The sequence below is a fragment of the Dysidea avara genome, chromosome 1 (genome assembly GCF_963678975.1).
Source record: "Dysidea avara chromosome 1, odDysAvar1.4, whole genome shotgun sequence".
Lineage (NCBI taxonomy): Eukaryota > Metazoa > Porifera > Demospongiae > Dictyoceratida > Dysideidae > Dysidea > Dysidea avara.
In genome coordinates, this window is record NC_089272.1 from 8,052,463 (window position 1) to 8,078,629 (window position 26,167).

Consider the following 26,167-nt stretch of genomic DNA (forward strand, 5'->3'; position numbering starts at 1 on the left):
TGACGGACCTTCTGAAGGGCAGCTTCTAAAGTACTCGACAACTACAGCTACATCCCATGACACACTAAGGCAAGGAGCTGGTGGCCTGGCATTGAACATGCCCTTTAGTAACCTAGACACTAAAGGATGGCTTCCCACATTAACGTTATCTAATTGTGGGTGAGAAGTTAAGATTGCAGAGCGTAATGTATTAAGTGAACGGTATTGTAAGCTTAAATCAAATTGGTCTGCAAGGAACTCTAGCACATTTCCTAAAAATTCTGAAAGTGGATTAATGTGCCTTCCAGCACACCAGCCACACCACTTAGACCAGGCTGAATTGTATGCTGCATGGGTGTTAGATCTCCAGGAGTGCAGGAGCAGTTCTGTAACTCTTTCAGAAAATCCTTGTGTTGAGAAAGCTTGCCTGAGACAGGCCATGCGGCTAAAGACATCCGATTCTCCTGGATTAGAGGATGGGGCTTCAGATCTGGACTCAGGAGCAAATCCTGTTCCATGGGGAGTAGAATAGGATTCCTCACTAACATTCTCAATACCTGGGAGTACCACACTTGAGCTGGCCAAGTTGGGGCTATTAGACAAGCATAGTCTACCTCTTCCAGGCAAATTTTCGACAGTGCTCTGCCAATCAGGTTGAAGGGAGGGAAGAGATAAGGCTGGTCTTGTGACCAAGATGTTGAAAAGGCATCTACCACTCTTGCCTGTGGGTCTGGTCTCCAGCTGCAGTAATCTGGTAGCTGAGCATTCGTTCTGCTCGCAAATAGGTCTATTGTAAAAGGACCAAGGAGGAGGTGGACAGCATCGAAGACTGATGGTAGGAGTTGCCAATCGCTGCTGTCGTGGTGGCGAGACTCCCAGTCTGCCAAGACATTGTCCTTCCCTGCCAGATACTCTGCATGTGGTGTAATCCGATGTAGGAGGCACCACTCCCAAATCTCCAGGGCCAACTGACACAGTCGGGATCTCAACGGACTGCCAAGCTTGTTCAAATAAGCTATTGCAGTGCGATTGTCTGACCTGACCAGTACTGCTATATCGGTTTTGTCCTTCAGATAGGACTGCAAGGCCAGAAATCACAGGAAAAAATGTGGCATTTCCTGTAGCAGGATATGTGCAGGAAATTTACAGGACAGGTGACATTTCCAGCACATATCCGGGCGATGGAAATGTACAGGAAATTTGCAAATTTCCTGTACATTTCCTACTACATGATAGGGCACAATTTCCTGCAGATTTCCTGCACTGGACATATGAAATTTCCTACAGATTTCTTCTATAAGGTATTTATGAAATTTCCAATACATTTCCTCTATACAATATCTATGGAATTTCCTATAGATTTCCCCTATACAATATTTATGAAATTTCCTGTAGATTTCCTCTATACAATATCTATGAAATTTCCTATAGATTTCCCCTATACAATATCTATGAAATTTCCCACAGATTTCCATTATACAATATCTATAACATTTCCAACAGATTTCTTCTATACAGTATTAATGAAATTTTAAATACATTTCTTGTACAGTATCAATGAAACTTATACATGTGGTAAAAACTGTAAACAATAATATCTACATGGTATTATATTATATACATGTACACAGTTACAAGGGTATAGTATAGCTACAAGTTAGTCACATAGTACAGTACCATATATCAGATTTTGTGACCATCACGAAATTTCTTTTGCTTGGGACAAAGTGTGATCACCTGGGCTGAACTAGTTTAATTGACTACCATCTTTATCATCATATCAGCATGTTTACTCCTTAAGCTTGAGTTTTAACTTTCATTAGCTCATCGTGTCACTCCTTGCTAGATGTCTCTCTGCTCTCTTGGTGTATCGATGTCACTTAATATCTTCTTGATTGATAGCAATTTCCACCTTGCCCTTAAGTTCGGCATATTACAGCTGCTCCACTTTATTGAAGTTTCTGCAAATTGTATAATGTAAATGAATGCACGGTATAGTACACATTAACAAAAAAATGCAACCTACACTACAATATAACTATTTTTCTTGGACATTTAAGAAAGTTGAACGATGCAAGATTACTGAAAACAGATCCAGTGTAACCATACGAAAAATGTTTGTGGTCAGGACCAACAAATATGAAAAACTGAATACATTAATACTATGCATAGAAAACACATTAATAGTAGGACCTAATGTATTTCGCAGACTGGACTCGCAGACTGGACTCATGCACTGAACTAAACAGCTTCTTAACAGTTATCCAGGCATTATCTAGCTCCTGTACCACTGGAAACACCATTATCAAGCTAAAACTGTTGAAGCTGCTCTTCCTACAAAGTTACAGAGTTCGCGAATGCACTAATTTAATAGAATGTTTACAAAACATGTGTACTTGTGTGTACTAGCAGTGGTGGAGGCTATTGTAGTTGCGTAGGATTAATTCCTTTGCTGCTTTACTGCTTAGTACTAGTGGATAGGCTACTGCGAATGACCAGAAGTAAATACTTAGCGATGTTGTTAGTATTGCGCTATCCGCTTAATGCTGCCCGCTAAGCTAGTTTACATCTAAAAATATGTTGTCACTATATAGACTGTGTAGAAAAGGCTATGTGTAGCCTATATCTAACTATTTATGCACTATTATAACGTCTTGTAAATATTCTAATAAATTAGTGCACGTGCGATATTTGTGACTTTGTAGGAAGAGCAGCTACAGTAGTTTTAGCTTGACATTAGTGTCTACAGTGGTACAAGAACTAGGAAATTCCTGGATAATTGTTAAGAAGCTGTTTCTAACTTAGTGTGAGTCCACTCCACAAAATACATTAGGCCTATTAGTAGCAGGTTGGCAGCTATTCTTGAAAACTAGCTCCTTAAGTGGCTGAAATACAGCAGAATCAATACCAAAATCTTTGGCTGGCTGTTGAATGCCATCCACCACTGATTCTCATGAAGCGAGGTCCTCATGTCAAAGCCAGAAAATGTGACTAGAGCCTGACAGGGCACCCAGAAAACATAACCTCAAGAAACCAGTTTTGAGCATCAAAATCGCCGGATAGTTTGATAGTGTAGCTACCCACTAGAGGTGGTCGTTCAATTTCCCCTGGTGTATAATTTGGATCCGCTTTCTAAAATCAAGTTACAAATAATGGTACAGTACTGTGTGGTATTATGTTCAATCCAAATGCACCTGGGAATGCATACATACTACTCAAGGTACTACTTAGCACAATTACTGTAGGCAAGATATGAGCAATGTAGAATATAAGGTTACACATATTTTGAACAGGATGTCTGTGGCCTTGTTTAATGATACACCACAGAATAAACACATAATTACAAACAAGATTTGTAATCACAAAAGTGAACCTCACCTACAGACCAGGTGACACATCAACGACATTCAGTAACAGCTCAAACTCAATTGTAGGTTGGCATCCTGAGGTCCGATGGACTTTTTCAACAGGTGCTATAGTCTTAATGATGTTCACCATCTTGGCAAAGCTACCATTCTCTTAATATATCTGGTGATACATTCTGCTGACGAGTAACACTATATTTATCTCAAGACAAACTACTCTATTGATGAGTGCAATTTTGATAACCTGGATATAATAAATATTTATGTACTGGACTAGGCGACTCTAAATGATGCCTACCTTGTTTTCCTGCACCGAGTTGTAGTAAGAAGAGCTTGTTTGTTTCCTCACATTAGAAACAGTGGCAATAATACCATTCCTTTTCACATACCCATATGGAATTATAGCTGTTAAGGTAGGCGGGTGATGTGCGAGTAGTGACTTGAGTCCAGAACCCCTCGAGTCGAGACGGCCGCTTTACTGGCATTATTTTATTTCACTACTTGCTTGCGGAGTCTTCTCTTTCTTTATGTCACAGAAGAGCGCTTCGATTCTCTCCAACTTTCTGCCAGCACCTGCCAACGTCGCCATTTTTAATGTTCCCGCGCAGCATAACAAACGCCTCAACTTTTGTCAGAAAAAAACTATTAAGTTGCGCGCTTAGGTTAAAATCGATCGGTTAAAATTCTTGCTCTTTGCGACCCACCCAACCTTTTAATCTAGAAGAGAAAGAGAGTATCTTCCCTCATAATATGTACAGCTAGCTAAATATTATACGTAGCTATACCATAGATTATATAGAGGGCTATAATCTATGGTTTTAAACTCTAGTGCACAGACTAACGTACGAGAAGCCATACAATTGCACGTAAGAGTTTGCTACTTGATATTATTTCAGCCCTTCAGTACACTCAGACTTACTTCAAAGATTCTGTTGAGCAGCATGCAACTGTCAGCACCCAACTAAATTACGTTAAAAATGCTTTCAGATTGCTGCATCTCAGGCTTGAGTGATGATTTTAAAAATTTTCCTGGTGGAGGGGGGCCTGCCCCCAGACCCCCTTGAAAATATGCTACAATTGCTATGCCCTCAACTGTGGTGGCCCACCCGCCCCTATTTTGCCAGAGCCAGCCCTGCTTGGTAGTCTTGTTTGGTTACACTTTGGTTCACACTTATCAATTTAATTGTTCAGGACAAGTAGTGCAATCTGGATCCAGAGGCAGAGATGGTTTCAGTGCCCACAGGTGATTAGTGCTGTGAGCAACTGGCAATCTGGCTCAGTGCCCGAGACATGCTGAAACAGGTAGTAGCTACTGTAATACATGAAGGAGTTGATTATATAATTACAGGGGAGGATCCAGACTTTTAAAAGGGGGTGTTCCACTTTAAATTGCAACTTCAGTCTAGCTGTAAGTTGAAGATCAAAAATAAAAAGGTCATTACCTGCTGACAATAGCTGCCCCTCACCATAGATGCCCTCACCAACTACATATAGCTCGCTACACTGCTCCTCAAAAGACTACTGTGACTTCTCTTTAGAGTATCTCGAGTAAGAGAGGCTCTTCTTTCAAAAGGGGGTCCCATGGAACCCTTTGAACCCCCCCCCCCTGGATCTGCCCCTGAATTGGATACAGAATTTTGCATGTATGATCAGCTTTGGCTACACAGCATGTGCAATTCCCACTGAGCCAAACTGGAAATTGACAAATAGCTACACCAAAATCTTTTAAGTGCATTCTATGTAAGTAATTATGCATCAGATGTAAAGCAAAAGCACATATCACAATGTCAACCCCACTTGATGTAGTGTCAAAGTCATACATTATGTAGAGTCGTTTTTCTACGATAAAGTGTGTGGGACTACTACCTTAAATAGACATATACTTCTTGTAGCCAATATAGCTCCTAATGGTGTTCAGTCCCCTTCATTGACTCATTGTCAATAGTCTCTCAACGGACCACCCTATAGTTTGTGGCTGCTGATAGTAAAATATCTGAGTTGAGTTAGCTACATATACGTATGCTGGTGAGAATTTTATAAATTTATCCCAGAAATTTTATTGTAGTTGTAGTGGCACAATGGATACCAGCCACTACTGCTATGATCCAGTAGCAGTAGTGGCTACTGGATGGTAGCTTCATTGGTTTCGTATACATAATTATGTGTTGACCTGGTTATAGTGGTACTCCTCTGGTAAGAGTAGAAAGGTGTGTGCTGAAGTTCCAACAGGTACTATAGAAAATGTATGGGAGATGAGTTTCCCAGTTCGCTGTGTATAGAAAATTGTTCCAGCTCATCGATAAAATGATTTTTTGCTTATTGTGAGATGACACATAACAACCTATAATATTATTTAATTTTATGGTGATCCTGTGTAATTCATAATACAAAGTGACGTAATTATGCAAAGGTTGCTTGTTTTCTGTTTTGTGCCATGGTTACCAATGGGGCTCAATAGAGAGTGTCTGGAAAGCCACCCATTTGTTTGTTTAACCATTACTAGCACTTACAAATTGTGGCAAACCTATTATATCAAACAGCATGTAGCATTTTTTGAGCTATAACAATTTTTTATTACATATATAGGTATATTGATCACGAGATTAAAGTTTGGTGCATAGGTTAATTTCTATATTCTGCAAGACAACAAAAACTGTGAAGTGTGCGATAGAATTTTCAGTGGATGCAGATATATTCATGTAATAATTCTACCTTTAGCTACCAGTTAAACTGCATAGTACAAACTGAAAATAAAAGTATTGCAAAATTCTACAGTAATTTGAGCTGAAGTGTAACCATATCAATTTAAAATTCCATAGTAACTTCAAATGACAGTAAAAGTGGCACGTGTCAAACTTATATTACATGCCTAACTGCAAACTACCGTAACAGGTGATATGTACTAATACAGAAAATGCACCAGAAATGTAAACAAATTACCTTGAATTTTCCGCATAACTGGAAATCACCTGGACAGGTGGTATGTACTAGTACAGGAAATGTTCCAGAAATGTGAACAAAGAACTCCTTGACAAAATATGGTTGTGGAATTTCCTGCACAACTGGAAATTAGATGGAAGAGTGATATGTAGAAGTACAGGAAATGTGTCAGAAATGTAAACCAAAAAATTTCCTTGACATTTCCAGTTCCAGGAAATGTGACATTTCCTGCATGAGTGGAAATTGCCTGGAAAGGTGGCATGTATCAGAGCAGGAAATGTGCCAGAAATATGAACAAAATATTCCTTGACATTTTTGAAAGTGGCATTTCCTGCAAAACTGGAAATCACTTGGAAAGGTGATATATGTACAAGTACAGGAAATGTGACAGAAATTCAAACAGAAAATTTCCTTGACATTTCCTGTACCGATATAACCGCCGGAAATGTGGTATTTTTTGCTGTGAATATTGCTTTGAGCTCCAAATAATTGATGTGGAACTTGGTCTCCTCTAGTGTCCACCTGCCACCAGTTGGTACCCCTTGGCAGACTGCCCCCCAGCCCAACTTGGAGGCATCTGACTCGATCACTGTTGAGGCCTCTGGTTTCCATATTGGGGCTGAGCAGTGGGAAGGCAGCTCTGAGCACCACCACTGAAGGTCTACCCGTGCCTCCTTCGACAGGCTCACAGAACCCTGGTAGTGAGGGTGTTGACGAAGTGATCGAATCTTCATATCCTGTAAGGCACGATAATGGAGAGGGCCTGTCCATACAGCTGGCTTGGTTGCTACCAGTGTCCCAATGAAGCAAGCCAGAGTCCTCATTGGAATTCTGTCCAGAGAAAGAAGATGAGATGCTTTCTTCTGGATACAGTGCAACTTGTGTGCTGGGAGAGAAATTACCATGTTGTCTGTGTCCACTATGAACCCCAGAAACTCCAGATGACAGGTGGGAGCTGTGATGGACTTTGGGATATTTATTAGAAACCCTAGACTGGTAAGCAACCATATGGCTGTTGAAAGGTCCACCAATAGTTGATCTTTGGTAGGAGCTGCCAGTAACAAATCGTCTAGATAAATAATTAGGTGTATGCCTAACTGACGTAGGAACTGGGTTGCAGGCTTTGTAACTTTTGAAAAGGTGAATGGTGCGGTACAAAGCCCGAATGGGAGGCACTGGAACTGCATCAAGTTGTGTGGTGGACCTGCTTGGAAGGTTAGAAGGTTCCAAGATTCTTGAGCCACAGGGATGGTTAAGTACGCATCCTTTAGGTCCAATTTCACCATGAACCACCCCTGACTGATGATGCTTGGCAGCATGTACAGGCCCTCCATCTTGAAGTGAGGCGGTACTATATGGGAGTTCAGGTATCTCAGGTCTATAATCAGTCTCCAACCTCCGCCGCTTTTGGGGACGACAAAGATCGGACTGATTATGTGAGCTTCTGACTGCTGCACTGGGTGAACTGCCCCTTTCTCCCTCAGTTTGGACACTTCCTCCTGCAGAACTGATTGTTGTTCCCTGCTGACTGTGATGGTGGACCTGTGCTGCTCTGGCAAACACTCTAGGGGTATCTGATACCCTCTGATGGTGGATAGCACCCAAGGATCTTTGGTCAGGCACGCCCAGTTCTCTAGGAACAAGGCAGCCCTTCCTGCTACTGGTGTTAGTGTATGTCGAGGCAGAAGGTGCAGGTTCAAATTGAGTGCTTGAAAAGAGGTATTATTATTTTTTATTATTATTATTATTATTGGGGGTACAGGTAAGGAGGCAAAGCCTGTAAAAACCTGATCTAAACAATCAAACTACTACAAAAATAACTATACAATATCATACTGGTAATCATAATAAAATCTATCTAGGTGTGTCTTAAACAAATTGGTTAAATGAACATTAACTGAGTCATATGGGTAGATGTCCATTCCAATCATTTATAATTCTTACTGAATAAAAGTGACGGCGTGGCAAGCAGGTAGCGTGTGGTTTATAGATCTTTAAATCATGACCTCTTGTTATAGAAGATGATCGAAGGGTAAATAAAGATGAGCTATCCATGTCCAGCATGTTATGAAATAGTCTGTATGTGTAAATTAAGTCCCCTCTACGACGTCGATATGTGGTAGGGGTAAGTTGTTCAGGACCTTTCCAATCTCCCCGAGTGTTTGTGGGCTTGGAAAGTGGACTGCTTCTGAGGATGGGGGTACTGATAGTATGGCTTGTAAGGCTGCTTGTTGGATGGGGGAACATTGCCCTGCCGGGACCCCAAATTGCCGGCAGGGCCTGGTCGAAAAAACTGTTTCTTACTGCGACCCAATGTGGACTGGCGGCTCTTCTGGTCATATGGCTGATAGCGGTGGGATATTTGAACCACTTGTGCCAACGTCTTATCAGACTCCACTGTCGCTTTCAGCTTGGGGCAAAACTCTTTCCCAAACAAGAATTCTTCACTATTAGTGGGGGGCTCCTTACCATACTTCTCCAGACCTTGGTCAACAGACCGGAGGATGTTGCATCTCCTTGTCTGGGAGACAAGTTCGTTGGCATTCCCCAACAGCACTAAAGTGCGCTGGACAACGCTTAGCGCATCGTGAACGTTTATCATGGAATCCTCATCCTTCAACAGATCGTTATCAATTAATTGGAATTAACATGACGTGATCTCGAGAGTTGTGACAATATTCGACCTCCTCTGCACTCGCCACGGTACACCTCACCTTACTCCCAAAAGCTGTTGTACCGTGGCATACTTAACGGTACCACGAAAGGCGAGCGCAATTCTATTGTTACAGTCGTTTGTAGCTTTCTTTCACAGCAGGTGGGCACTAACCGGAGATGCCGTTCAAGAGACCTAGATCACCGAATAGTACACCAGATAAAACGTCGGATAAGTCAGCTAAAGTAGATCTTTGTGTCAAATGTGATGAAGCTGTGGTTGAGGACTGTATCTCCTGCGACTGGTGCTCTGAATGGGAACATAGATCTTGTGCTTCAATTCATGAGAAGGATTTTGAGCTGTGTAATTATGAGAATGTAGCCTTTTTCTGTTGTCGCTGCTTACCTGAAGTTTCAGAAGCTCTTTTCCTGTACAAGACCTATTCTAAACTTGATATTGAATTTGAAAACAGATTTCAATCCATGGAAAATAAGTTGCATAAAGGAATTGGTCAGCACCTTACTAAATGTTTTGAGGCAACAAGTGCAGTATCCCTGGAGGATACATGCAAGAAGCTACAACAGTCTATTGATGATTTATCATCAAAGATTACTGCTCTGTCCACTTCTAACAACAATCTTCATATGGAAATTGAAACCACCTCAGATTCTCTTAATCCAGGTCAAACTATTTCTACAACTGTGTCTCCTACCAGCTCTGCTCTTAGTATAATCGATGAGCTTGCTGACCGTGACAGAAGGAAGAAGAATATAATTGTTTACAACCTGCCTGAGTCTGCTCCTAATGGTAAAAGTGATGGTGATGCTTTTGCAACTCTTTGTTCCTCTGTCTACAATTGTGCATGTACTATCACAAAGTCAGTACGTTTGGGAAAGAAAATAGTGAATAAACATAGGCCATTGTTATTGTGCTTGGATAATGAACAGGACAAACTTATGTTACTCTCCCGCTCTTACCTGTTGCGCCATAATGACTCTTATAAGAATGTATTCATAGTCCCTGACAGAACCAAGTTTGAGAGGGAAAAGCACAGAAAATTAGTTTCAGAACTTAGAAGCAGACGTTCACAAGGTGAGACCAACCTTGTAATTCGTAACGGAGCTGTAATCACCAAACCTACTGCTAGAAGTAACACCACTTCAGTGCCAAACACTGGTACTACTAATCAACACTCCTGACGACTCTCGCACTGGCGTGATGAACCATTCCATGTCCATTACATCTGATTTAAGTTATAGTGACCAATGTGACTTTTCTCCTGACCTCTCTATTTACACTACATCTGATACCCCAGATAGTGATTATGAGAGTGACGATAACTCTGATAGTGAGTCACCTGACTTTGACTTTCAATCCTTAACAGTCTTTTATACTAATGCTGATCAGTTTCTTAATAAGCGTGATGAACTACAAATGTTCATTGCTGGCAATGAACCTGATATAATTCTGATCAGCAAAATCCTGCCAAAGAGCCATTGTAACACTATTTCTTCTTTGAGACTATCCTTGGATGGTTACAATATGTTTTTTAATTTTGATCCTGATGGCTGTCAACCAACCACTAGCACTCGTGGTGTAGGTATATATATTTCAAAAAGAATATCTGTCTTGGAATATCATTTCACAGGCTCCAGCTTTCAAGAACATATTTGGATCTCAATTTCGCTCAAAGGTTGTGATAATTTACTCATTGGGTGTATCTATCGAAGCCCATCTTCTGATTTATTAAGTAGTACTAATTCCCTGTGTGAGCTTCTGAAGTCAATTCCTAGTCTCAAGTTTTCTCATGTCCTAATATGTGGAGACTTTAATTACCCTAACATAGATTGGTCATTACCATCAGCACCAGCTCTTTGTGAACAGCTATTTCTTGATACTGTTCAAGATATATATCTCTTTCAACATGTACTGGAACCAACACGACATCGTAGCTCCTCTTCCAGTTTACTTGATCTTGTTTTCACAAATGAAGAAGGAATGATATCTGATATACAACATCTCCCGGGTCTCGGTTTGAGTGATCATGTTTGTCTCAAATTTGTTTTAACATGTTATGGTAAGTACATCCTTGATAACAAGCCAAGGTACAACCTTCATCAAGCTGATTTTGACAGGATGCGGACTTTGCTGGAGGCTATTGACTGGGATGATACATTAAGTTCCTTAGACATTCATCAAGCATGGAATGTATTTGCTTCTCATTATGAGTCAATTCTTAAGGAATGTATACCCTGCCATGCACTTAAAATGAAGAAAAAAACATTTATACGACACGTGAAGCATTTCGTATAAAGAAGAAAAAATGTAAGCTTTGGAAACAGTATAAGCTATCTGGCACAAAGACAGACTATTCACTATATAGCAAAGCCAGAAGTGAGCTGCGTAGTTTGACAAGGTCTCTTCGCAAGTCATATGAAGAGAAAATCGCCTCCAATATTAAAACTAACCAGAAAGTATTTTGGAAATATGTAAACTCCAGATTAAAATCAAAGTCTAGTATCAATTGTCTACAACATGCTGATGGCTCCATGACACACTCCAACACTGAGATGGCTAATGTTTTCAACAATCATTTTGCCAGTGTATATACTAGAGAGGATATATCCTCAGTACCTTCATTTCATCTTGATCACACAGTACCAACACTTAATGATGTCGATATAACACCATCCATTGTACTTGACAGGTTAGAGAAAATCAATGTAAACAAATCATCAGGACCTGACGGTTGGCCTCTACTCTCATTAAAGGAAACTGCTTTACAACTTAGTGTTCCATTGTGTATACTGTTTAAAAAGTCACTTAGTAGTAGCTGTCTCCCTAGTAGTTGGAAACACGCCCATGTCACACCAATTCACAAGAAGGGAAATCGTTCTGCTGCTGATAACTACCGTCCAATAAGTTTAACGTCACCTATAGTCCGAATTTTGGAGTCAATCATTAAAGATCATATCACACACCACATGCTCACTAACAGTTTATTTTCTCCAAGCCAACATGGTTTCATTGCTGGCAGGTCGTGCACAACACAGCTTCTTACAGCAATGGACTACTGGACCCAATCACTTAATGATGGCTATCCTGTTGACATTATATATTTAGATTTCCGAAAGGCATTTGATTCTGTCCCTCATAATCGACTACTGATGAAATTGAAGGCATATGGCATGGGCGGGTCTCTACTAAGATGGGTACAGAATTTTCTTTCTGGTAGAAGGCAACGAGTTGTGCTTAATGGTGATCACTCTAGTTGGTCCACAGTCTCTAGTGGGGTTCCCCAAGGTTCAGTCCTTGGCCCCATGCTCTTTCTATTATATGTTAATGATATTCCGTTATCTGTGGACAGCCCAATCTTACTGTTTGCTGATGATGCCAAGATCTTTCGATCAATTAGATGTGAAGCCGATTACTTACAACTTCAACGGGATATTGATATATTGTTTGAATGGTCGAGAACCTGGTTGCTTAATTTTAATATTAGCAAGTGTTATGTTTTGCATTTAGGTCTCACCCACTCCTATGGAAATTATTGTATTGATGGTAATGTTATAACATCTACTGAGTCAGTCAAAGATTTGGGAATCATCGTTGACTCTTCTCTGAAGTTTCATAACCATACTGCTATAGTAACTGCAAGAGCTAATCGTATACTAGCTATGATTAATAAATCGTTTGAGTACTTGAACACCAACGTGTTACTCCAACTGTACAAATCCTTTGTTCGTCCCATATTAGAATATGGAAATATTATATGGGGTCCACAGTTCATACTCGATCAGCAGTCAGTTGAAAAAATTCAAAGAAGAGCTACCAAGTTAGTGAGCGAAATTAAAGACTTGCAATATGTTGACAGATTAAACCACCTAAACTTACCATCTCTCAGATATCGACGTCGTAGAGGGGACTTAATTTACACATACAGACTATTTCATAACATGCTGGACATGGATAGCTCATCTTTATTTACCCATTCGATCATCTTCTATAACAAGAGGTCATGATTTAAAGATCTATAAACCACACGCTACCTGCTTGCCACGCCGTCACTTTTATTCAGTAAGAATTATAAATGATTGGAATGGACTCCCATATGACTCAGTTAATGTTCATTCAACCAATTTGTTTAAGACACACCTAGATAGATTTTATTATGATTACCAGTATGATATTGTATAGTTATTTTTGTAGTAGTTTGATTGTATAGATCAGGTTTTTACAGGCTTTGCCTCCTTACCTGTACCCCCAATAATAATAATAATAATAATTCCGACCACAGACACGAGAGGGGCCCAGCACATAGCAACAACGCCGCTTGTATCGTGCCAAGTTCGGCATCACGTGACCTCGGGAAGCGTTGGTTTAGGTGATCGAGGACAAAGCGATCAACTTTTGGCACTTTCATCGCGGGAGTACGAGGTACCGGGTGCTCCTTATGCATCTCCTTTCGCACGTCTTTATCGAGAGACGCGCGAAAGTGTTTTTCTACATACTGTTTAATTACCTCATGGGTTTCAAAGGTGAAATCGTCGTCCGACTTCAAGTTGTTAGGATCAAATAGTGTGGATCCCCCCGAGCTGCTTCCATCATTACTAATAGCCTGGGAGTCCCCATCTCCCAGAGAGCTAGCTGACGACTGGCGCACACCGGCATCCAGCCCGCTAACCCCTCTCAACTGGGGCACACCGGCTCCCAGCGAGGCATTAATACCAGATTGACGCACCCCGGCTGTAAATTGGTCTTCTCCATAATCAGGAGGGTGGTCTTCAACCACTGGGAGACTGGCTACAGTGTTTCCTGATTGATCGCGTCCTTCTCTATCCTCGTCCTGCTGAACTGGGTTTCGAAGTGCATCCAGGAACTTCTTTCTCAGTGATTCGCTAGAAGAAATGCTCTCCAAAAGACTTAACGCAGAGTTCTCATCCATCACGTTGTGAATTGAAGTATCACGTGCTGATTGAGCAAGTAAAGAAGGTGTTAATTGGAAGTAAGAATTCTATTTAAAGCTCAGCTTTGAATGTGCTGTGGGCAAGGAGTGATGAAGGTAATACCACTAGTTAGCACTGTTCCTTGTATCCGGAACCTCCGGAATACAATCTATGCATACCAAAAGAAATGGTGCCGCGCCCCAATTTTATTAATTATCGTCTGAAAAGTTAAGTATCCATTACGCGTTGCTGTCGGCTATGTTCAACTCGTTACACAGCAATACGAATCAAAAACTGTTTGAAAAGCACCTCTGCAATCAAAATAGCCACTATGAAAAATACGGACTATTTCCGTTTTGTAGGGAAGCCATCACGTGCTTGCGCCAAATCGACACCTTTCCCTGTCAGCAAAGATGAATGGGACACAAAGGAGGACACTGATAAGTCCATGAAGAATGCATTGTACGTACTGCGGTATGCCAAAAGGCACCTGTCGGGCCGAAGCGACGTCGAACAGTAAAAAAAAATCAAGCCCGTAGCCCTAGCTGTTATCGAGTTACGTTTGTCTGAAGGCATCAGTCAGTCAGTTACTTACTCAATCAGTCAGTAGAAAATTCCATTGAATGATAAAACTTTTAAAATTCAGCAGCAACTTCTTGAAAGCGTTTTGGATCGATCTGAAAGCTTATTTGGGTTTAGTTTTACCTCACCAATACTGCCTCATTGTTGTAAGGGAAAATTGAGGTTGGTTTTTGGGTGATATTATTTCGTGGGCCATGCCTACTCCTTTGTGGTCCCTACTATACAGTTACTATCGTACTGTATGATAAGACATCACAAACTTCTACTCAATTTTACTGTGATTAGATCATTAGTCACTAGTCAGTACCTTGAATTCACCAGAAATTCTGTGAAATATTTTAACAGCTGCGTAAGTGCTTTAATGGTGACGCATATGAATGTGGATTTCCATGTATTTCACATCCATGTGACATTAAGACTGATTTTCCAAAATTGGGTCACTCATATACGCATTACTTTATGTGGGTTTAATGGTTAAATAATAGACCTTCAAACCACATCATTCAACAGAATTCGAAACACCAAGGCCAGAGCCTGAGGGTTTCTAAATTCCATTGAACCCTGTATTTTGAAGTCTGACTAATTTATCAGCATTTGTACCTTTAAAGCATGAAGAATCACGTCCACCTCACAATACTCCATCACCATCTTGCTGGGGTCTAAAACGAATAATGAAATTTCAAATTTGAGTATGCATCAATGAAATAAAAGTAGTGAAACAAGCTATACGACAACTATGCACATTACATTCCTACTTTAATCAATGCTGTATAAGTATATAGGGGCTATATAAGTACGTAGGGGTTAAATAAGTGTGGATGCAAGTTTCTACCATGAAACAGGTCTGTCACATGATTAGGATTTGCAGATCTGTCTCTAGGTGATGGCAGGTCTGTATTTGAAACTGTGACTTATCTTGTTCTGTTTTGTCAAGTGGTCGTCACTTATCTGTCACATATGTGTTATATCTCTGTAATGCACCAGCAATTGTAAGGGTTTCTACAGAGCTTCTACAGGTTCCTACATGGCATTCACTACCTACCCTACATGTTCATTAGGTAACCATAAAATATTCATTGATTTATAATAATAAAGTAATGAAATAACAAGTAGCTAATCAAATGTTACTGTCTCTTGCACTAGGTCACTGCCTTTTTATTTTCCGTCTGGCATTGCAGCAACAGTCATTGACTGCATCTTTCAAGTCAATTTTTGCAGTGCTTGGAAACTTATTGAGAACAAACTCCATAAAATAAAAGGTAACCACAATATTTACAGTATGATAACTCACTGTAGCATGCCCCAAGTACATCTTGATCCAATGCTATATGATCTTTTTTCCCTCCACCACAGGCATTTGACCGACTTAAAATATCATCCCAGAAGAAAACTCCCACAAGATTTCGCATTAACCGGGTAGCAGTTTGGCGGCAGCTATCTACAGCATCATCTAATGCTCTCCTGGTGATAAACACACCATATCCTTCCACTAATTCAATAGGAGGAGGCAATTCCTGTTGAAGTAAATAACAGTCACAGAACTACTATAAAATAGTTATTACCTTTTTGAAAGCTGTACTTTCCATATGAAGTCTCTAAATTATATTTATGGTAACCTTGTAATGTTGTAATAAGTTTAGTGTACCTTTGCAGAAGTTGAGTTTTCAGTAAAGTAATGCTAAAATGGAATAAACATTATAATTGAATATTTGCACACAGGATGTGTCAGAAATTAATGTAATGAATACATACTTTTGGGGCTCTGCTTGAAGTACTAGCTGATGAGGATGACAATGAGCTGGTTGAGCACTACAAATATATGTTAATGCATGTATAATGCTGAAGTGTTTATCATCAAACCTTAAAGGCTCCAGTAGTTAGGCTCCGGCCTATTATGCCCAAAATTTTACCTATTATGCTTTTGAGCATTGCTCAAAAATTAAGCCTATTATGCTCAAAATTATGCTTTTGAAATCAAAAGTATGCTCTAGAACTGACTGTTTTATTAGAGTATATCAGCCTTTCCTGACTGCTGTATTAGAGTAAGTGACTGCTCTATTAGAGTATCTCGATCTTATTTCTGCAAAGTGTGAATAACCAACAAAGAAACGGTTTAATAAGTTATATTACATGTTTTCAACTATGAAATGCACTAGTAATACTATTAGCAGTGAATATTTACTTTCTTTCAGGCGCGCGCATTGCGCATTTTAATTAAATTTTCAAAAATCTTCCCTATTATGCTGGCATTATGCTTGATGCTTTTGGTCACCTATTATGCTTTAAATTATTCCGGCATAATCGGCCGGTGCCTACCAGTAGTGCTACTGCAGCTTGACGATGACGATAAATTACCCTGATTTGTACAACTTAGATCATAGATATTAGAGTACAGGGATTAGAAACTAGCGCGAGCCCTGAAACACTCCGCCGTTAGTGAATTCATGAGGCCAAAATAGTGTCTTCTGCTCTGGACTACTTTCTACGGGCGTGGAGTATTTCATGACAATCTCTTTATGTTTTACAAGTACTAGGCAAACTCCTATTGTAAGTCTTGTTGTGAGTTTTTGCCGCCATCAATCATTTTAATCTCCGTTGACACGATTTTTTTGTGTACCTGTTGTGTTCATGGTAAGTTCACTTTCGACTGGCAAACAATGCCACAGTAACCCTAAAGTAACATAGTTTTGCATGGTGTACTTCATTTTATTATTCCGCTTGATTAATGCCCTTTGGCAGTCTCATCTCGGTTCTTTAAAATACTACTCCATGATTTATCAACTTCAACACAAGCGCTGTTATGCGAGAAACATCTTTCAGTGGTACTGTGCAAAACTTCAAAGTATTGCGAAGACTTCGGCACTATTTCCCCAGTGGAACTAGACTTCTGTTCTTCGTAACAGGTAGACAAAAAACGGAGGTACCCATTGATGATCAAAATCGTAAATGGCGATGAAAACCACCCAAGACGATTAAACAACAGAAGCCAGAAGTATTAAAGTCTTGTATATCAACTACAATACCACAAGGTGGTTGAAATCAACTGTAAGACGACTAAACCACAAACTGCCATCCTGTCCGCATGGATCTAATCAATACCGAGGAGTGCTTCAACCACAATCAATGGTAGATATACACGGCGCGCGTTCGGTTGCCTATCCCTTCTCTCTAATATCTATGCTTAGATGCATTGCATTATTATTATTATTATTATTATTATATATGTATTTTTTTGCATGTGTAGTATTGTTCTATTTTGCTTACCATGCCAGAGCTACTACTTAGATTTGACCAGCAATCATAATGCTGTGATATTATTAATGAACAATTGTTAGCTTACAGTGGTCATTACGTACCACAGGTGCTCCTGATCCTGGAAATGGACTAGAAGTATTATAACCCTGTAAATCACAAGGTATTATTGCTGTACTGTATCATCTAATGATAAATCCTACAGAATAGTCAGTGTATGGATGATTGTATTCTTCTTCATAGTATGAGTCATCCTGAAAAAAATTATGAAACATGTACTTACACTATGTAACAAAATAATGTGAGCATACTTACCAAATAATTTTGTGCATTCCAATAGCTGTCACTGTCATTTTCATAGCTTCCATAGTTATATTGATCATAGTCATACCTTGATACATAGGTAACCTAAAAATTAACATTAATAATTAATAGTTAGTATAAAGGTTTGCTGTAAGTATATTCATGATTAAAAGTAGCCAATTTACCAATACCTAGTCTAGATGCAGTCACGCATTTGTAGCTACCCACATACATAATCTAATATTGCCGAACAACATATGCCTAGCAGATATAGATATCTAATCCAAAACAGCCAGCTGTAAAAAAAGTGTGCGGCCCTCAAAAAGGCTATGGTGAAAAAAGATGTGAAATCCAAGGTGGCGGCCAAGAAATGGCTGTGATGGTAGGTTAATGGTAAAAATTTTAATAACAACAATTTAGGTGAATTTTTGTGCCGCTTGGTCTTGGCAAAAAATTCATCTAAATTGTCGTTATTAAAATTTTTACCGTTAACCTACCATCACAGCCATTTCTTGGCCGCCACCTTGGATTTCACATCTTTTTTCACCATAGCCTTTTTGAGGGCCGCACACTTTTTTTACAGCTGGCTGTTTTGGATTAGATTTCAATTCTTTTTGTATTTGTATACCCCAAAGCTGGCCTATCCGGCCATAGGCCGGCTTTGGGACTTTTTTAACCAGTCTTTTTTTCTTTTCCACAGGAAGAAGAAAAGATGAAGCAGATGTACTTTAAATATTTCTGATTTTATCAGTAAATGTACAAATTATATATATAATACATATATTTATTACAGAACTCTCCATGGTGGTTTCTTTGTAACTGAACACTCTACAAAGTGACTTCTTCTTGCTGCTCTCTCTACAGGGTGAATTGTTTGTAGCTGAACAATATACAAGTAACTTATTCTAGCTGATCTCTCTACAGGGTGGTTTGTTTGTAGCTGAATTCTGTGCAGGTGATTTGTTTGCAGCTGAGCTCTTCACAGAATGGTTTCTTTGTAGCTGAACTCTCTACAAGGTAACTTCTTCTAACTGATCTTTCTACAGGGCAATTTGTTTGTGGCTGAATTTTCTACAGGGTGATTTCTTTGCAGCTGAACTCTCTACATGGTGGTTTCTTTGTAACTGAACTCGCTACAAGGTAATTTCTTCTAGCTGATCTCTCTACAGGGAGATTTGTTTGTAGCTGAACTCTCTACAGGTGATTTGTTTGCAGCTGAACTCTCTACATGATGGTTTCTTTGTAGCTGAACTCTCCACAAGGTAACTTCTTCTAGCTGACTTTCTACAGGGTGATTTGTTGTAGCTGAACTCTCTACAAGGAAACTTCTTCTAGCTGATCTCTCTACAGGGAGATTTGTTTGTAGCTGAACTCTATACAGGTGATTTGTTTGCAGCTGAACTCTTTACATGATGGTTTCTTTGTAGCTGAACTCTCTACAAGGAAACTTCTTCTAGCTGATCTCTCTACAGGGAGATTTGTTTGTAGCTGAACATTATACAGGTGATTTGTTTGCAGCTGAACTCTCTACATGATGGTTTCTTTGTAGCTGAACTCTCTACAAGGTAACTTCTTCTAGCTGATCTCTCTACAGAGATATTTGTTTGTAGCTGAACTCTCTACAGGTGATTTGTTTGCACCTTAACTCTCTACATGATGGTTTCTTTGTAGCTGAACTCTCAACAAGGTAACTTCTTCTAGCTGATCTCTCTACAGGGAGATTTGTTTGTAGCTGAACTCTCTACTGGTGATTTGTTTGCAGCTGAACTCTTTACATGATGGTTTCTTTGTAGCTGAACTCTCTACAAGGTAACTTCTTCTAGCTGATCTCTCTACAGAGAGATTTATTTGTAGCTGAACTCTCTACTGGTGATTTGTTTGCAGCTGAACTCTCTACATGATGGTTTCTTTGTAGCTGAACTCTCCACAAGGTAACTTCTTCTAGCTGATCTTTCTACAGGGAGATTTGTTTGTAGCTGAACTCTATACAGGTGATTTGTTTGCAGCTGAACTCTCTACATGATGGTTTCTTTGTAGCTGAACTCCCTAATACAAGGTAACTTCTTCTAGCTGAACTCTCTACATGGTGGTTTGTGTGTAGCTGAACTCTCTACAAGGTAACTTCTTCTAGCTGATCTTTCTACAGGGTGATTTGTTCGTAGCTGAACTCTCTACAAAGAAACTTCTTCTAGCTGATCTCTCTACAGGGAGATTTGTTTGTAGCTGAACTCTCTACATGATGGTTCTTTGTAGCTGAACTCTCTACAAGGTGACTTGTTCTAGCTGACCTTTCTACAGGGAGATTTGTTTGTAGCTGAACTCTCTACAGGTGATTTGTTTGCAGCTGAACTCTCTACATGATGGTTTCTTTGTAGCTGAACTCTCTACAAGGTAACTTCTTCTAGCTGATCTCTCTACAGAGAGATTTGTTTGTAGCTGAACTCTCTACAGGTGATTTGTTTGCACCTTAACTCTCTACATGATGGTTTCTTTGTAGCTGAACTCTCCACAAGGTAACTTCTTCTAGCTGATCTCTCTACAGGGAGATTTGTTTGTAGCTGAACTCTATACAGGTGATTTGTTTGCAGCTGAACTCTTTACATGATGGTTTCTTTGTAGCTGAACTCTCTACAAGGTAACTTCTTCTAGCTGATCACTCTACAGAGAGATTTATTTGTAGCTGAACTCTCTACTGGTGATTTGTTTGCAGCTGAACTCTCTACATGATGATTTCTTTGTAGCTGAACTCTCCACAAGGTAACTTCTTCTAGCTGATCTTTCTACAGGGTGATTTGTTCATAGCTGAACTCTCTACAAGGAAACTTCTTCTAGCTGAACTCTCTACAGGGAGATTTGTTTGTAGCTGAACTCTATACAGGTGATTTGTTTGCAGCTGAACTCTCTACATGATGGTTCTTTGTAGCTGAACTCTCTACAAGGTGACTTCTTCTAGCTGACCTTTCTACAGGGAGATTTGTTTGTAGCTGAACTCTCTACAGGTGATTTGTTTGCAGCTGAACTCTCTACATGATGGTTCTTTGTAGCTGAACTCTCTACAAGGTGACTTCTACTAGCTGACCTTTCTACAGGGAGATTTGTTTGTAGCTGAACTCTCTACAGGTGATTTGTTTGCAGCTGAACTCTCTACATGATGGTTTCTTTGTAGCTGAACTCTCTACAAGGTAACTTCTTCTAGCTGATCTCTCTACAGGGAGATTTGTTTGTAGCTGAACTCTCTACAGGTGATTTGTTTGCAGCTGAACTCTCTACATGATGGTTTCTTTGTAGCTGAACTCTCTACAAGGTAACTTCTTCTAGCTGATCTCTCTACAGGGAGATTTGTTTGTAGCTGAACTCTCTACAGGTGATTTGTTTGCAGCTGAACTCTCTACATGATGGTTTCTTTGTAGCTGAACTCTCTACATGATGGTTTCTTTGTAGCTGAACTCTCTACAAGGTAATTTCTTCTAGCTGATCTCTCTACAGAGATTTGTTTGTAGCTGAACTCTCTACAGGATGACTTGCTTGTAGCTGAATTGTCTATAAGATTAACTGTTTGTAGCTGAACTCCCTACAGAATAACTTGCAATGCCAAAGAAATTCTATAATGGAGTAAGTTATAAACGTAGCTGAATGCTTTATTAGGGTGATTGTTCTATTAGAGTATCTCGATCTCGCATATGCTACACGTAGTTGGCTTCGGAATCATAACTCAGTGGTTTGTAATCCGATTCTTCTGTACTACTGCAAGGACTTTCTATGATAATTATTCCAGCTACCCACCGATTTTCAGCTCACTGTTCTAAGCGGTTTGGCTGGTAGGCGTGAAAACTAATAGTTTTTTTATTCATAAAAGTCGATAGCGTAATTGTGACATAGGTTGGATTTTGTGTCATATCTCAATGGCCTTTAACTGGATTCCTTTCAAACCACAAAAAGGCACTCCTACGATAGTTACTCCACCTACATAGCAATTTTCAGCTCATTCCTTCAAGCGGTTTACCCTGTGGGCGTGACAGACCTTCGACCTTATTTTACGCAGATAATTGGTAATAACTCCGTGAATGTTCATCGGATTCCTACCAAACTTGGTACTGAGATTCGCCTTAATGAGCCCTTTCAGTGTGCCAAATTTCAGCTAGATCCAAGTTCGAATTCGTGTTTTATTGCGGATTTTTTAAAGTGTGCGAAAAGAAGAAGAAGAAGAAGAAGAATAAAACGAAGAAAAAAACCCAAACTTTGGCCGCTCGTATCTCGGAAATGGCTGAAGCGATTTTCTTCAAATTTGGTATGTGGACTCCCCTACCTCGCCGGCATTTCTGTAGCAACTTTGGTTTTAATAGGATAAGGAATCACGGAGCTACAAAGGTGTGAAAATCGCGTTTACTTTCTTCCTGTAAATATACTCACGGTGTGGCGCGCCGGCTACTTGGGCCGCACGACACACTACCGTGTGTCTTGATCTTACATTGGATTTATCAGTACTTGTGAAGTTTGCAGCAGAGGTTGCTATATATAAAATCCAACAATATAATCAACATACTGTTATTGTAACAGCATTAAAATTTCATACATTGAATAAAATATTATATATATAATGCACAAGGTCTGTTAAAATACTTACGTTGGTTTTCACTTTTCTTCTTGCTTTGCCTCTCCCTTCTTTCAGCTGCTATACAGTTAACATATACGTAATTTACATTATTTAATGTCAATTAATAACAAACTTACTTTGCATCTCCTTGTCAACTGCTAAAGTAGCTATATTTAACCAAACTGACATGTATGGCTGATATGCAGCCTATCAATAACTTACTTTGCTTTTCCACTTCCGTGCTATTTGTGATATCCATCATGCTGGCTCTTGAATCCATATCTTTTGCTTTTTGCAATGCAAGTTTTATCTCTTCCTCTCGTTCAGCACTTCCTTTCTTTTTTTAGGTGGCACTGACTTGGGTGTATTGGTTTTCTTCGTTTTTGGCAGTGGTTTGGAAATTGTAACGTCACTTGTCACATGGTCTGGCTCTGACGATGAACTTGAAGTTACAGCACACCCTAAAAACTTTTCTTTAGTGAGTTCATAGTCAGCTAGTTTCTGGGCATCTGCTTGCAACGAATGATAATCTCCTATAAGATAGGGTCCGCAATCCGAAAAATCAACTTCTACAAACCAATACCTCTACCATTGTGGGATGTTCATTGTAGTATCCCATTGCTTGATCCACCATGAAACCGGAGGCACGATTGTTGTCTTCACAGAAATATTGTTATCAGTATCTCGCAAGATGCAAAATTTATTTTTAAAATTTCATGCTACACACAAAGGACCGGATGAAACTTGCTACTTAGCCCAATCGTATCCAGAGTTGTTGTAGTTGAAAAGTACGCACAGAAATAAGTAAATGATTTGCTGGGTGTCCGGCACAGGGTTGCTTTCTTTGAAAAAACAGACAAAGAGATATGAAGTTTCGAATTCAAACCGCCCTACCACCCAGGGCAACAGAAGCCAACTCTTCCTCATAGTGTTTCGATACAGTTGGGTGCATAGTCTGTCTATGCTGTTAGTTTGGAAAAGATCTGAGACTTCTCACCATCTGGGTGACAAGCGTCAAAAGTTTCTGCAGCATTGAAGAATTGTGTCGCGCTTTCTAGCCATTTCCAGCGCTTCTGCAACCACAACAATCATCAATTATAAATTAAAACTATGGCAAAAGATGTCCCTGAACGTTTGGTAGCAGCGGTTGTCAATTATTATTTCATCCACGGCTTCCACGCCTCGCTCTAAGCTACACTGTTAAAAATAAGGAGTAACTGTTACTCCCCTAGGGGAGTTCCCAGTGTAGGGAGGATTTAACACCCCTATATTTTTGTGGAGAGTAACTAACACCCCACAAAGGAGTAACAGAAAAATCTATTGTAGGGAGTTCTAGTTACTCTAGGAGAGTTCACATAAGCATGCAAGGCGTTTCCTTTACTCCATGAAATTCTGCAAATAACTCCGTATAAAATTTCAAATGATGTTAAAGACATACAGCAAAACTGTAACAAAATATTTACAATATCCAGCTTTATAATATTGGAAAGTCTCTGAAAAAAAGAGACCAGTAGCAAGGCTTCATCAGCAAACGATGCTTCACTGCCACTTCACTGGAGTTACTTCCTGCCACATGACATGTTATCAGCTGTAGTAAATAGCAGTATAGTAAAGAAATATTCAACAATCATATACTTGTTACCTTTATGGCTGAAGGTACGTCACACACAGTTGCCAACAAAGTTGTGAAAACAATTCTTCCAGACCAGCAGCATTGGTAGTGTAAACTAAAGAGGCAAACAGTTGCTATCATGCAAAACAGCACTTTTTTGCTACCTGGAGTTCATCATTTTGTTTGTCTATTTGTTCACTGATTTCTTGTGGCACCTGTAAATATATGTTTACAAATTGATGCACAGTCACTGTATGTTAACACGCTTACTGGATGTTGTAAAAATTCTATGTTCTCAGTGACATTGAGACATCCATGCTAAAAAAGTACTTACGTAACTATAAACATTATCTCCTTACAGGTCAAGAATAACTTGGAAAGTTGATAAGTTGAAGACACACAATGTACATTGTATCAAAGATTGTTAGCTGCAGACGATACATACATCGTACTAGTGAATCTGCATGTAATTATGTAAAAAGACAATGATACGGGCTACTGACCTTACCAGGCAATATCATTGTGTCCTGCTGCTAACGTCAACTGAAGGCAGACGGACATGATATGTACGCCATGTTTAAGCTAGGTGGCTTTCCTCTCCTCCCTCAAGTCTTCAACTTCTTACACACTGACTACTAGTAGCTAGCGGTGAGCTTGGATGGGCTGAATACTGTACGTACCAGTCAGTGATACGACTGAGTCCGCCGAATTTTATTCTCTTTCCCTGCGTCTTGAACTATTTCTGCCGTATCACAATAAGGCGCCTAAACCCTCACGAGCAGTGGTGACTTCTGTTGGAGCCAGTTTAACAAACCGGTGTGTCACACGAGACGACTCAGATATGAGCTGAAGAAACAATGAACGAGATAGACTCTAGTGAACGTCCAGTAATTATTCACGAACAAGCAAACGATTTAGTATCACCTTTTAAGCACTACAATTCCTCAGAGAAGCAAACCGCTTTCAACTACTCAACACGGCTCTGTTGTTAAAGAAGCCGTTTCTATGGTAATACTCTTCACTCTAAATAATGCGCTTGTAATAGAAATGGTATTTAATAATTATACATACGTATTTCAAAATATTCTTGAGTAACAATTCGTCCTCCTGTTTTCGTACTCTCTGTTTCCTTCACTATGTCTTGGTTAGCCTGTAAAATAAAACACGAGTAAATGGCTGCCATTGAAAAGGAAGCCTAAATAATTACTTTCCTTTTTTACATTTAGTGGCTAGAATTGAACTGGTTAAGTGAGACAGCTATAACCTGCATGTGGCTCATTCATATGTGGCCTCAGCCATACTGGCTCACTGAGTTCACCTTTGCTACTAGCTAGCTGGCAATGGGAACTCTTGAGTTTGGTGCCTTCACTTACTTGGAGTTCTCTTTACCCTTAGTGGGTTACTGTTACTCTCCTAGTAATCCAAACTCCCCTTTCAGAGTAAAATATTTCACTCCCCTAGTTACTGTTACTCCCCTGTTTTAACAGTGTATGCATCAAGGGAGGCAGCAAAATCGTCCAAATTTGACTTCACCTCTCACGCTCCACAGCAGCTTCAAATCTTCACTAGATCACCCTACATCACCATTATGCTTCAAAACATCCAAAAACAAACCGAAAAAAGCACAAAATCTTTCATTTTTGATTCGAGCTGGGTGGAGCTCCTGGTGAGCTACTGGTATACTGCATCATATGAAATCACAGAAACACCAACTACCACTACTACCAAACGTTTTGATCCATCATTTATCATCATTCTAAACAAAATTAAGTGACCAGTGTGGCATCAGAAGTACTGGAAAGCACTTCGGTACCATTGAGAGAATCCCTTGAAATGACGCACAAAAATTTGACGTTCTTCACCCAGATGGTGAGAAGTCTCAGATCCTTTCCAGACTAACAGTATAGACAGACTATGCATCCAACCTTATCACATCACTAT

At 39.8% G+C, this 26,167-nt stretch overlaps 2 protein-coding genes and 2 long non-coding RNA genes across 4 annotated transcripts; all 4 read right to left on the reverse strand.

The window, feature by feature from the left end:
* Nucleotides 1-6,679: 6,679 nt before the first annotated feature.
* LOC136253318 (uncharacterized) lies at nt 6,680-8,886 on the reverse strand. The gene is made up of 2 exons (XM_066046001.1): nt 8,589-8,886; nt 6,680-7,992 (listed from the first exon to the last, which is right to left on the reverse strand). Exons 1-2 carry the CDS (start codon nt 8,884-8,886, stop codon nt 6,680-6,682), a joined length of 1,611 nt encoding a protein of 536 aa, XP_065902073.1.
* Nucleotides 8,887-15,811: 6,925 nt separating this feature from the next.
* Nucleotides 15,812-16,276, reverse strand: LOC136240666 (uncharacterized). Its single transcript, XR_010693928.1, has 4 exons — nt 16,218-16,276; nt 16,111-16,143; nt 16,028-16,060; nt 15,812-15,979 (listed from the first exon to the last, which is right to left on the reverse strand). It is a non-coding gene; the product is annotated as an uncharacterized lncRNA (long non-coding RNA).
* Nucleotides 16,277-16,752: 476 nt separating this feature from the next.
* LOC136253481 (uncharacterized) lies at nt 16,753-22,953 on the reverse strand. The gene is made up of 9 exons (XM_066046184.1): nt 22,837-22,953; nt 22,752-22,781; nt 22,645-22,692; nt 22,489-22,529; nt 18,033-18,125; nt 17,921-17,971; nt 17,822-17,866; nt 17,730-17,771; nt 16,753-16,821 (listed from the first exon to the last, which is right to left on the reverse strand). Exons 1-9 carry the CDS (start codon nt 22,892-22,894, stop codon nt 16,753-16,755), a joined length of 477 nt encoding a protein of 158 aa, XP_065902256.1. The 5' UTR covers nt 22,895-22,953.
* Nucleotides 22,954-24,003: 1,050 nt separating this feature from the next.
* LOC136241272 (uncharacterized) lies at nt 24,004-24,612 on the reverse strand. Its single transcript, XR_010694247.1, has 5 exons — nt 24,586-24,612; nt 24,497-24,544; nt 24,391-24,441; nt 24,257-24,341; nt 24,004-24,202 (listed from the first exon to the last, which is right to left on the reverse strand). It is a non-coding gene; the product is annotated as an uncharacterized lncRNA (long non-coding RNA).
* Between the last annotated feature and the right edge of the window lie 1,555 nt (nt 24,613-26,167).

Excerpts from the sequence above, each read along its gene's own strand:
- LOC136253318 (XM_066046001.1), bottom strand. The coding sequence starts at position 8,886 with ATGATAAACGTTCACGATGCGCTAAGCGTTGTCCAGCGCACTTTAGTG. Across the intron at positions 7,993-8,588 it reads CCAGTCCACATTGGGTCGCA|CACTCAATTTGAACCTGCAC; the intron begins GTAAGAAACAGT and ends CCTCTTTTCAAG.
- LOC136253481 (XM_066046184.1), bottom strand. The coding sequence starts at position 22,894 with ATGGATTCAAGAGCCAGCATGATGGATATCACAAATAGCACGGAAGTG. Across the intron at positions 22,530-22,644 it reads GAAGAAAAGTGAAAACCAAC|CAACCTCTGCTGCAAACTTC; the intron begins GTAAGTATTTTA and ends TTTTATATATAG. Across the intron at positions 17,867-17,920 it reads ATCCATACACTGACTATTCT|GGTTATAATACTTCTAGTCC; the intron begins GTAGGATTTATC and ends TGTGATTTACAG.